This window comes from Mixophyes fleayi, chromosome 3 (assembly GCF_038048845.1).
Source record: "Mixophyes fleayi isolate aMixFle1 chromosome 3, aMixFle1.hap1, whole genome shotgun sequence".
NCBI lineage: Eukaryota > Metazoa > Chordata > Amphibia > Anura > Limnodynastidae > Mixophyes > Mixophyes fleayi.
Window position 1 is genome coordinate 20,772,209 of NC_134404.1, and position 12,818 is coordinate 20,785,026.

Sequence of the window (12,818 nt, forward strand, 5' to 3'; positions counted from 1 at the left end):
TATTAAGACTATGGAGTCTAAGGGGTATATTTACTAAACTGCGGGTTTGAGAAAGTGGAGATGTTGCCTATAACAACCAGTCAGATTTTAGCTCTCATTTATTTAGTGCATTCTACTAAATGACAGGTAGAATCTGATTGGTTGCTATAGGCAACATCTCCACTTTTTCAAACCCGCAGTTAAGTAAATCTAGCCCTAAGAGTGATCCAATATGACTAATTTTATATCACTACTTACTACAGCAACAGGAAATCTTTGATTGGGCAATTTACCACTAAAAAAAAAAAAGTCACCGGAGCAGCTTAGCGATCCTCAGCTCCATGGATAAGTCCAACAAAACAAAAAAAAAAAAAAAAACTTTATTAAAAAATAAAAACTATAATTTAATATCAAAGCATATTATCCATTACTGCCCACCTGCAAACACCCCCCTGAGATGGCATTAGCAGATGGGAGAGAGCGGCGGTACTTGTAAAGTATCACACTAGGCCCCCCGCGGTCAGCGATAAGAGGGCGATAAGTTGATGAATCGCACAGTATATATTTTTCACGTAACTGCTTCTCTTTCGTTTTTTGTTTTGTTTCCCTATTAGCACCGTCATGCGATATTATTTATGAATTGTTTATGCAATTTTCTCATTCCAAATTTCACTCGCGTCTGCTATAGGCAACCACAGCAAAAGATCTGTATTTATTCTCATAGGATATCATGTGATCGATACCCCCCCATGTGACGTCACATAGTCAAGTCACCCTTGGCGGTTTCATTGCGCTCCAACTTTCCCTTCTTGCTCATTTGTTCGTTTTACGAGTGCACCGGCTGACGATGAAGGACGCAGTTTCGGTTAGTATATATTAACATTAGAGTCCCTACAATAAAGGCTTTAAAGACCTTAAGGCTTAGATCCAACTAATTTTTATTATTGCTCCTTACTATCTCCAAGAACCTGTTCATGCAGAGACCGTCACACACACAGGGACCGCCACCTGCACACAGGGACCGCCACCTGCACACAGGGACCGCCACCTGCACACACAGGGACCGCCACCTGCACACACAGGGACCGCCACCTGCACACACAGGGACCGCCACCTGCACACACAGGGACCGCCACACGCACACAGACAGGGACCGCCACCTGCACACACAGGGACCGCCACACGCACACAGACAGGGACCGCCACACGCACACAGACAGGGACCGCCACCTGCACACAGGGACCGCCACCTGCACACACAGGGACCGCCACACGCACACAGACAGGGACCGCCACCTGCACACACAGGGACCGCCACCTGCACACACAGGGACCGCCACACGCACACAGACAGGGACCGCCACCTGCACACAGGGACCGCCACCTGCACACACAGGGACCGCCACACGCACACAGACAGGGACCGCCACCTGCACACACAGGGACCGCCACACGCACACAGACAGGGACCGCCACACGCACACAGACAGGGACCGCCACCTGCACACAGGGACCGCCACCTGCACACACAGGGACCGCCACACCCACACAGGGACCGCCACACGCACACAGACAGTCGACTTCTGGACCCAAACTACCATAAGACAAACCTTAGTATTCACAGAAGGGGATAGTTGGAGAATTTGTATAAAATTATTATTACGATATATCGGTATTGGCTGAAGCAGCCTAAACAACAGAATCCTCCATTACTGTACTTGACACTGCGGTTTAACCAAGGAAAAGTGAACAATTTGTTTTACAAAACTGCCCTGTCCCCAATCAACTATTCCAAGTTACGTTCCAAGTTACGGTTAGAAACTGAAGCCAGAGTTTGGTTTACCGCGCCGCACATGGTACAACGTCTTACAGAGTCACACTAATACGAACAGCTCTAAAACCGGACTTATCTGCAGCGAAGTGAATACCTCTGCACTTCCTTGTGCTTCCACATGGTGGCAGACTGGGCCTTCGGAACCCGCTCGATGAAGTTAACCAGTTCCTCCATCAGAAGCCTGAAATAGAACAATGGAAGACGGTGAGGAGATGAAGCTCTGCGACCGGAGAGAAGACAACGTTGGATGAGGAGAGAGAAACTGTAGGCAGGAACTGAGCAGTTTTCTTGGAAATACACTGTAACTTGATGTCCAACACTCCACAGAGAAGAGAGGGATCATAGGTCTTATCTTATAAAACTTTGTTACGTATAAAGTATAAATTATAAGAGCAATAATATTACCCACAATGCTATGCACACTTTAATTTTACAGCTAAACAGCAACCTGCCTTCAAACTATACATACACAAGGAAAGTAGCCTTTTTTTATGGAGTGCTGAAACAATATCCCACCCAACGAGTGCCGAGTGCCTCAGTGAGGTTACTGGTTTTAGTGAATGGATAGGCTGCATATCCCTATATATTATGTCAGTCAACAAAATGGCCGCCCCCAGTGTGTATAGACAACAGTAGACTTATATGCTGGTTTATTTTTTGCACCTACATTAAATGTGGGATAATGTCCCCCTAACTGTGCATTATAAGGATATTATAAGTCAGAGAGCTTTTATACAGAAATCGAAGGGGACGTCTCATGTCTGTAACATCTTAAAGTAGGGAGACAGTTATTCCTTCTAATACACAGGTTTTCTAATGAACGATGATGTGACGCCCTCAGGACGGTTTATACAGATATAACTTACAGAAGTTATATTACCGTCACTTGTGCTGTGGCCACTGCGGCCCCCCAACAAATAATAATCAAAGGATAGAGGGGCTCAGGAAAGCAGGTCCCAAAAATAATCAATAGTTTGATCTCCCCAAAATCACCCCCAAAATGGCTGCCTGGATTCTAGAGAACACTGATCAGTCGACAAAATGGCAGCTCCCACTCCGTGGAGGCGAATGATGTAGTGAAAAGCGAACCCACTACTACAGATATGATCTTTAAGAGAATTGCCAATCATCACTTCCATGGCATTAACTAAACAGCTGAGTACGTCTCCCGCACAGGTCCGTGGCATTGCAATTAATAGGGACTGAACAGGAAGCAGGTTCTGCGCCGTTCCCTCCCAGGCTGCGGCTTTACCTGCCAATCTGTACTGTCGGCTCGGTGGCGTAGACTGTGCCGGTAAATCCAGTGTGCTCCGTGATGTATGGCAGTGCCATCATACAGTGATAGTTAGAGATTAGGATCACATCTACAGTAGACAGATCTATGAGCTGCGTCTGAAAGCAAAGAGGAGCATATTAAACAGGTCTAGCCTGGCGCAGCCTCTCGCTGGCAGCCGCGTGCCGTCTTGTGCCACCCAGACGGATAACAGAGGACATTTATAACAGAGCCGAACCACACACACACATAGACACACACAGACACACACACGCACAAACACTTATTCTCGGAAATATCAAGTATGTAGACAATAAGACGTTTTGTGGAGCTAATGTCTGTTTATCAATAATTAAACTGAGATTTTTGGCAGTATAATATACAATCTATCTAAATTCAACATGGTAATATTTTAACTTGTAACTGAATACATCTAAGACAAATAAGGCTTGAAAACTATGGATGAAAACAAAAAACAAACAAAAAATCCCCCAGCAAGTATACAGGACTGGACACCGTAGGGTATACTGCCCGCCAGACAATTGTCTATAGTACAAATACAGTCAGCGAATGGACTCTGGATTGTACAATGACCACACCGCCTCTGTATAAGCCACACCCACCATCTAAGCCACACCCACACATGTCATTACCTTGCCATCTAAGGAATTGTCAATATGTCAGTGTTGAGTATTGATGAGAGTGTGAATATCCCGTATTAGACAGGAAAGCCAGGTGTAGGGGGGACACCTTATCCTGACTCCCTCTTGTAACCAATTTAATGCTGCCGGTAGTGGTTTAAGTGGTCTCTGCCTGTGGTTGTCATGGTGACGGGTAGCAAAACAAGTAGCCACTGAGCAAGCCAGCTCTTGGCTTCAGGTAAAAACACAACTATTGGGGGTGCTCAGGCACCCACAGAGCTGGCGCTTATGCCTGCAGGTTCTATTCAACCAAGAAGGGGTTTTCCCACTATAAGCTTGAAATAACAGTAATGCAGAGTCATGCGAGTAGGATAGACTCTCTCAGATATGGCAGGATGCAGCAAGGTAAAACCATTACCGATGTCGGAAAAGCAAGACAAGGCGGTTATTTAACATAATAAGCATTTAACTTTAATTCACCTTCAAAATGGTAACATATTTAAGAACACCTGTTAATTTGTGCATGCAATCCGCTGAGAGATATTTGCATAAACTGTTTAGCGATGTCATAGTTTCAGTATCCGGAAGACAAGACTTTCTAATATTCTTATTTATGACACCGGAGGGTATGGTGTCCTATGTATTTTGTAAGGCTGGGGGGAAAAAAATCATGGTCAACCTTTCAAAAAAATTCTAATTGCATAAATTGGGCAGCACAGTAGCTAAGTGGTTAGCACTTCTGCCTCACAGCGCTGGGGTCATGAGTTCAATTCCCGACCATGGCCTTATCTGTGTGGAGTTTGTAAGTTCTCCCTGTGTTTGCGTGGGTTTCCTCCGGGTGCTCCGGTTTCCCCCCACACTCCAAAAACATACTGGTAGGTTAATTGGCTGCTATCAAAAATTTACCCTAGTCTCTCTCTCTATCTGTGTGTGTGTATGTTAGGGAATTTAGACTGTAAGCTCCAATGGGGCAGGGACTGATGTGAGTGAGTTCTCTGTACAGCGCTGCAGAATCAGTGGCGCTATATAAATAGATGATGATGATGATAAATCCCGAGGGAGGAAAGACCCCAGGCTGGATAGCCCTCAATTTACCCTCACACAGGGCAAAAAAAAAAAAACTGAAAACTCCCCGGATCAATTACCCCCATAATGACCTCCCAGTAATTATAGCTACGTACCCAGTTTCTTGCAACGAAGGTAACAAATTAATTTTTAAAGTTTGTTACTGAATTTACCATCAGCTCATATGACAATGAATTCCACAGTGTAACCACTCTTACAGAAAAGAATCCTTTCCTATACCGATGGTGAAACCACCTTCCAGTTACAATGGATGAGCCCATTTCCTCCGTATGGTCCTTGGCACAAAAAGTTCATTAGAGAAATCTCGATCTGTGCTACATTATTGTCACAATACCCAAGCTGGGCGATTCGCTACCTCTATAAGATAGTACAAACACGTGCGGAGCATCAGACAAATATAAGTCTTATTTCGGACTTACTTCTGGAAGACAGAATTCTGGCACAGAGTCTACAAACACACGGCCGGCGCAGTCCTTCAGCTCCTGGAGGAACAGAAACCATCATTACACCACAACCCTATGGCTACAGGTCTGGTAGCAGCTGATAGGAAAAGGTGCTCAGATGAGATGAGCTGATCATAGGAGAGGCAGTGACCTCTCCAGTCCTATCATTGTATCAGTGAGTACAGGGCTGCATGTGACAGGGTCAGTGACATGATGTGAGGAGGGGAATGGAGGCAGCAGGAAGTCACAGGCTGAGAGTTATATAGTGGAAGGAGCAGAGTCCACAGCAGCACAGAGTATATCAGGAGATGAGTGATGTGTTAGTGAGGACAGGGCTGCATGTGACAGGGTCAGTGACATGATGTGAGGAGGGGAATGGAGGCAGCAGGAAGCCACAGACTGAGAGTTATATAGCGGAAGGAGCAGGGTCCTCCAGCAGCACAGAGTATATCAGGAGATGAGTGATGTGTTAGTGAGGACAGGGCTGCATGTGACAGGGGCAGTGACATGATGTGAGGAGGGGAATGGAGGCAGCAGGAAGCCACAGACTGAGAGTTATATAGTGGAAGGAGCAGGGTCCTCCAGCAGCACAGAGTATATCAGGAGATGAGTGATGTGTTAGTGAGGACAGGGCTGCATGTGACAGGGGCAGTGACATAATGTGAGGAGGGGAATGGAGGCAGCAGGAAGCCACAGACTGAGAGTTATATAGTGGAAGGAGCAGGGTCCCCAGCAGGACAGAGTATATCAGGAGATGAGTGATGTGTTAGTGAGGACAGGGCTGCATGTGACAGGGGCAGTGACATAATGTGAGGAGGGGAATGGAGGCAGCAGGAAGCCACAGACTGAGAGTTATACAGTGGAAGGAGCAGGGTCTCCAGCAGCACAGAGTATATCAGGAGATGAGTGATGTGTTAGTGAGGACAGGGCTGCATGTGACAGGGGCAGTGACATAATGTGAGGAGGAGAACGGAGGCAGCAGGAAGCCACATACTGAGAGTTATATAGTGGAAGGAGCAGGGTCCCCAGCAGCACAGAGTATATCAGGAGATGAGTGATGTGTTAGTGAGGACAGGGCTGCATGTGACAGGGGCAGTGACATAATGTGAGGAGGAGAACGGAGGCAGCAGGAAGCCACAGACTGAGAGTTATATAGTGGAAGGAGCAGGGTCCCCAGCAGGACAGAGTATATCAGGAGATGAGTGATGTGTTAGTGAGGACAGGGCTGCATGTGACAGGGGCAGTGACATAATGTGAGGAGGGGAATGGAGGCAGCAGGAAGCCACAGACTGAGAGTTATACAGTGGAAGGAGCAGGGTCCCCAGCAGGACAGAGTATATCAGGAGATGAGTGATGTGTTAGTGAGGACAGGGCTGCATGTGACAGGGGCAGTGACATAATGTGAGGAGGAGAACGGAGGCAGCAGGAAGCCACATACTGAGAGTTATATAGTGGAAGGAGCAGGGTCCCCAGCAGCACAGAGTATATCAGGAGATGAGTGATGTGTTAGTGAGGACAGGGCTGCATGTAACAGGGGCAGTGACATGATGTGAGGAGGGGAATGGAAGCAGCAGGAAGCCACAGACAGAGTTATATAGTGGAAGGAGCAGGGTCCCCCAGCAGCACAGAGTATATCAGGAGATGAGGGATGTGTTAGTGAGGACAGGGCTGCATGTGACAGGGGCAATGACATGATGTGAGGAGGGGAATGGAGGCAGCAGGAAGCCACAGACATAGTTATATAGTGGAAGGAGCAGGGTCCCCAGCAGCACAGAGTATATCAGGAGATGAGTGATGTGTTAATGAAGACAGGGGGAATCAGAGTGAGTTATATAGTGGAAGGAGCAGGGTCCCCAGCAGCACAGCGTATAACAGGAGATGAGTGATGTGTTAGTGAGAACAGGGCTGCATGTGACAGGGGCAGTGACATGATGTGAGGAGGGGAAAGGAGGCAGCAGGAAGCCACAGACTGAGAGTTATATAGTGGAAGGAGCAGGGTCCCCAGCAGCACAGAGTATATCAGGAGATGAGTGATGTGTTAGTGAGGACAGGGCTGCATGTGACAGGGGCAATGACATGATGTGAGGAGGGGAATGGAGGCAGCAGGAAGCCACAGACAGAGTTATACTTTGGAAGGAGCAGGGTCCCCAGCAGCACAGAGTATATCAGGAGATGAGTGATGTGTTAATGAAGACAGGGGGAATCAGAGTGAGTTATATAGTGGAAGGAGCAGGGTCCCCAGCAGCACAGAGTATGCATCTAGAATGATTGAACTTCAGCTGGACTAATAGTTAAATAGACAAAGTCCAACACAGGAAACTTGTCCTTTGAAGGAGCAGAATTAGCTATGGACAAACCCAAAGATGACCAATACGTTTCAGACTCAGTCATAGAATGTACATCATACATTAAGGGCAATCTCCCTCCTAGTGAACTGTATTCTGATACTGCAGTTTTATATAATTCTATGTGATTTTTGTTGAGATGATTGGTCCATAGCCCCAATGATACAACAAGTTTGTGTTGTGTAGTGAATTAGAGGGGAGTCTTGTTACCGCTGATCCATTCACTTTACCTTCTCAAATTGGGTGCTTCCGTCCTTTAAGACCCAGCCGGGTAGTTTGGACAAGCGGGTGCTGAAAAAAAAGTAAAATTAAAATATATGACTTCATGTTGCAAACTAACATACCTTAGTAAGAATGGTGTATTCCTACTTTGTTGTACATAACTGTTCAGTAAAATATTTTTATACAGTTTGTCATATACAAGCTACTTACAAGTCACATAAAACTGCAAATAGAGATGGTCTCTAAATGCTTCTACTATAGTCATGAGGTATTTATAGATAGAGATTTCCAGAGTTGTAGCTTACAGGGGAATAGCAATTTATGGCACGGGTCGTAAAAGCGAAAACCTTTTGGAGCCTCTCTTTTAAGGTTATATCAATATCCCCAATAATATCAAAAAACACACCTCTTACATTCTTTATGGTTATGTGATGTCTCAGGACATCTCAACTACATGACAGGAGGCTGAACAGCTGGGATAAGTTTGAATGAAGGGAAAAAAGGACACATAAAAATGTCATTTTCTCAACTATCATACTAACAGGAGTCATGTCTGGTATGTAAATGAAGAGAAAGTGATGACCTGTTGTGTGGTGGTAATATCATCTTTGTAGGACCTTCTGGTGAGAAGTTAGGCCAGTGTAAAGAAATCCTGACTTGAAAGTTGCTTGAAAGAGCTGTCACAAAAAAATAATTTGCATTTGCACAGAATTTCTAGGTCTGACATCACAGGAAGGGGGATTATAGGCACCTAAAGCATATTTTAAATGTCCTGTAAATCTAACAGATTTGATCACTTTTGGGAGTCAATTTCTTATTGAGAAGTGTTTCACTGAATTCAGTTTCTGCTTGCTGGGAGGGCATAATCATTCGTGAGTGCACCATTTTTCTGTGTTTAATTATCCTTTTTATTTTTCAAGAAACCATTTTATACTATATTATATCTTTTTATGTCATTTTTGTTAATGGTTTTTTTTTTTTTTATCTTAAGCATTGTGGATTTATTTTCCATAGTACATTACTATTAATAACTTAATTACGAATCCTTTGTCAAACACAAACACATCACGTAGGCTCAGGTGAGTGCTGGATCATGACACTGGTTATATTTGCATTTACCATATAGGAGACAAAATTAAATATTTTGACATCAATAGAATACTGTCATCTAGTGGCTAAATTATAGTTAAAAAAAATGTTTTTAAAAATAAATAAATCACAGAACAGTAGTCAATCGGGCATATTCAATTAAAGGTAATAGCTTTTACGCGCCGCGGGAAACTGAGAATTGAATATGCCCCTATAAGTCTTTCGAAAGCAAACGGCAATGACATTTGAATATTCATAAGTCATACTGTATATCTATGCCACGCCCACTCAGGAGAACAGACTACGCAGCAAGAATCCTATTGTGCAATGAGAAGCCTTCTGGGGACAAAACATTCTCTCCCTTACACCTCTCTTAAAAGCAAACAGGTAAGACATGGACTTAAATCGTGGCCCTGTCAATCGTAATTCCCAGAAGTTTGTTCTTCTAAAGAGGAGTGGATCATTTGCATATTACTCCTAGATAGAAGCTTAAACAGGACCCCACTCTTCTCATTATATATGAATAATAAATATATTTTATTATAGACTGGAAGATTAAAAAATATCTAATATTTAAGCCTTCAGATGTCTGATTAAGCTAGCGCTCTGTTACATGCAGGGGCTAAGGCGCTAATTAACAAGAAACTTTTTCCATAGACACCATAATATTCTCTGAAATCTTTCACCTGTAATAATGTCCTGTGTCTGGCGCAGTCTTTTGCTGCAGCCTAAATCATTTATAGTTCTGCAGAAGTCAGGATAAAAGAGTGATTGATGACCAGTTCAGACACGAATGTTGATAGGATCTGTTCTCACCTCGTTTGTTACAGATGAGAGCCAGGAATAAAAACCCTCGATTATGTCACGTCAAGCGTGCAAAATACTTGTTTTTTTATCACGTACATTGATTTCCGCTGGTTTGCGTAGAAATCTGCCAAAATGCATTGTGGGTATTTGGAAGAAACAGCATCTTACAGCATCCAATGGGAGGCGTTTGGTGGAGCGACGCCTATTTTTCGCAGCGCAGTAAAAAAAAAAAAAAAAAAAAAAAAAAAAGACAGTAAAAGTGACTGCGAAATTATTAAAATTCATATTCACTACGCAAAACACGTGACTTGTACACCAGTTATGAGCTGTCAGATTGAGTCTTCTCCTACACATTTATAGGAAGCATTTTTCCGGACTAGTTGCATTTTGGCATAAAAAGAAAAGGAAAATAAAATTAAAAAACACACCAAAAAATGTTCTTAATAGGTAATGAAGACATCACAGATGTCGCCCCGCTCATGATTAAGGAGGGTCAATGAGTAGTATTAAGTGAAATTTAATTCAACGCTCGCTGTATGATGCTAGGAGGTTGAACATTTCATGTGATGTTACAGTAACGTCTCCCCACAAATCTAGACGTACTTTTGCTTGATTGGAGGTGTATACGGAGAGCGGAGAGTAGACGTGACGCTAGATTTACTAAGCTGCGGGTTTGAAAAAGTGGGGATGTTGCCTATAGCAACCAATCAGATTATAGCTGTCTTGTTGTAGAAAGTACTAAATAAATGAAAGCTAGAATCTGATTGGTTGCTATAGGCAACACCCCCACTTTTTCAAACCCGCAGCTTTGAATTCTAGCCCATAGTGTTTTGTGATGGGCTTTGTGATAAAACAAAAAATTGACACGGAGTCCTAAAACAAGACTGTACTTATATCCGTTAGAGAGGGAAAGCAACACCAAATAGTCATATATATTTATTTTGCAGTGCGGAGACAATTATCATGATTCTCATCTGGTTGCAAGGCTTCTGCAACTTCTAGGTCTGTAGCACTTTCTTGAAGAGGCGAGCCCGTGTGACCACCCCTGCGGGGAGGCGGGCCCGTGTGACCACCCCTGCGGGGAGGCGGGCCCGTGTGACCACCCCTGCGGGGAGGCGGGCCCGTGTGACCACCCCTGCGGGGAGGCGGGCCCGTGTGACCACCCCTGCGGGGAGGCGGGCCCGTGTGACCACCCCTGCGGGGAGGCGAGCCCGTGTGACCACCCCTGCGGGGAGGCGGGCCCGTGTGACCACCCCTGCGGGGAGGCGGGCCCGTGTGACCACCCCTGCGGGGAGGCGAGCCCGTGGGAACACCCAAAACTGGTCTCCTAACCCGTCGAAGCCGCATTCAAGGGGCTGGCCGATGTTTGCATTAATTTACCAAATGTCCCCTTTAAAAATGTAGGGGCCCCTTAGGACTCCCAACTCCTATAATGCATTTGTTGTGGCATATCATCTACAATCACGTAAGGAGAACAACTGGATCCCGCCCACCCGTTGTGGTCTCTTATAATGACATTAGTGCCCGGCTCTATCTGCACTCTTTGACGTACCCGTTCTGGTGCGTTAACTACAACAACTCAGTGGCCCAACATTAACGTACCTGTGGACAAGAGGCAGCGGGAGGAAGCTCAGCACGGACGTCATGTCCAGACCACAGTCCAGCATGATGGTGGTGGATTTGAACTTGAGGATGTTGCATGGCAGCGTGGGATGTCCCGACAAGCAGTACTGAAAGAGAAAGAACCCCCCCCCCAGAGACGTCTGTTAACCGTCGTAACACAAGCATAAAATATTAAACACTCGGCCTTGAATAGCAGCACTGAGGAAGTTTGGGGTGAGAGATGAAAGCCTTGTGCTGGCGAAGTGACAGCACTACACTGATACAGAGTAATGCCTCCTGCGCCAATGCCAGGCCCTAATTATCTGTGCATTAACTGCTCTTAAATTGTTTTACCCCACTTAACCGGACGAGATTTGATTCTCTCTGATCAGACACGTACGCCCTTTCCAGCAGCTGAGGTCTTATCTTAAAGGGGAAACACCGCGTCGTACTCTTTATCAATTACAACAAATGATTTTACCAGCTCAAAGGCCCTTTAACTGCACCCATCGCCATAAACTAAAAGGGACACCACAAAACTGCTCCAGATATAAATGTCTGTTTAATCAAAGGATTACACAGGGCGTAGCCATCTATTCTGTGTGGAAATTGACTCAACTTTGACGGTTTTATTAATGAAGGAGCTATATTTATTCTTGATGGCGATTTTCTATTTTCATCTTAGCGATGTAACCGCACAAACAGTGTACTGCAGACCACGTTAACGAATGCAGGCACGAATGATCCCATGTTGACACGGACTGCTGTGCACACCTCTTGCATAGACACAGTTTGTTAATGGGGGGTACGCATAAAAACTTGGGCACAGGCAACTGTGTAAAAACAAAAAACAAAAAACCACCAGTTCCATAGGCCGTTGCAGATGTTTGCTAAAATTTTTGCAATTGTACAGCGTGATAATGATCCTGTCGATTTTGATTGGATTATCAGGCACTGTAGTCCTTTTGGAGCCGTGCGCTGTAATATTGAATCAATTGCTCAATATCGGAGCGTATTTGACAAATGTACTTTGCAGGGGTAATATTAAGTTGTTCCTATTTTTTTATTTACATCCAGAGCACCGTGTACCACTGAATCCTGGCATTAGTGACCCCGGAACACTGTACAAGACATTGGGAATTACATATATTGATACAGTGCTAGAGAAAAAGTAAAGGATTTATATGGCTGCCAGTGTAAAATAAAGTCTATCTGACCAAAGCCACTCAGTCAGGAAGCTCCTCAGTGATCACATGATGACAGAGGAAAGAGGGGGCGGTGTTTTATACCATGGAGGTTCTAAATTCTAAAGCTTCTGTGCTCACTACATCACTTAATCCCTAACAGCAGCTAAATTCAACATCCTAACATGAACTGCATGTATTACAGGTAACTATAGTGATTTATATACTTGTTAATATACATACCCCACTCTGGTCAGAGATGCCTTTACATTCTAATCAGATCCCACACCAGCAAAACTAAAAGTCTCTGGAG

At 44.7% G+C, this 12,818-nt stretch overlaps 1 protein-coding gene across 1 annotated transcript in view; it reads right to left on the reverse strand.

Moving 5' to 3' along the window:
• INTS9 (integrator complex subunit 9) overlaps positions 1-12,818 on the reverse strand; it is a 36,935-nt gene that overhangs the window by 22,475 nt on the left and 1,642 nt on the right. Inside the window, exons 2-6 of the mRNA XM_075201191.1 lie at positions 11,322-11,449; positions 7,832-7,892; positions 5,233-5,295; positions 3,066-3,205; positions 1,908-1,994 (exon numbers count right to left, since the gene is read on the reverse strand). Coding sequence (XP_075057292.1) covers positions 1,908-1,994; positions 3,066-3,205; positions 5,233-5,295; positions 7,832-7,892; positions 11,322-11,449 — 479 coding nt within the window. The remainder of the gene's footprint in view (positions 1-1,907; positions 1,995-3,065; positions 3,206-5,232; positions 5,296-7,831; positions 7,893-11,321; positions 11,450-12,818) is intronic.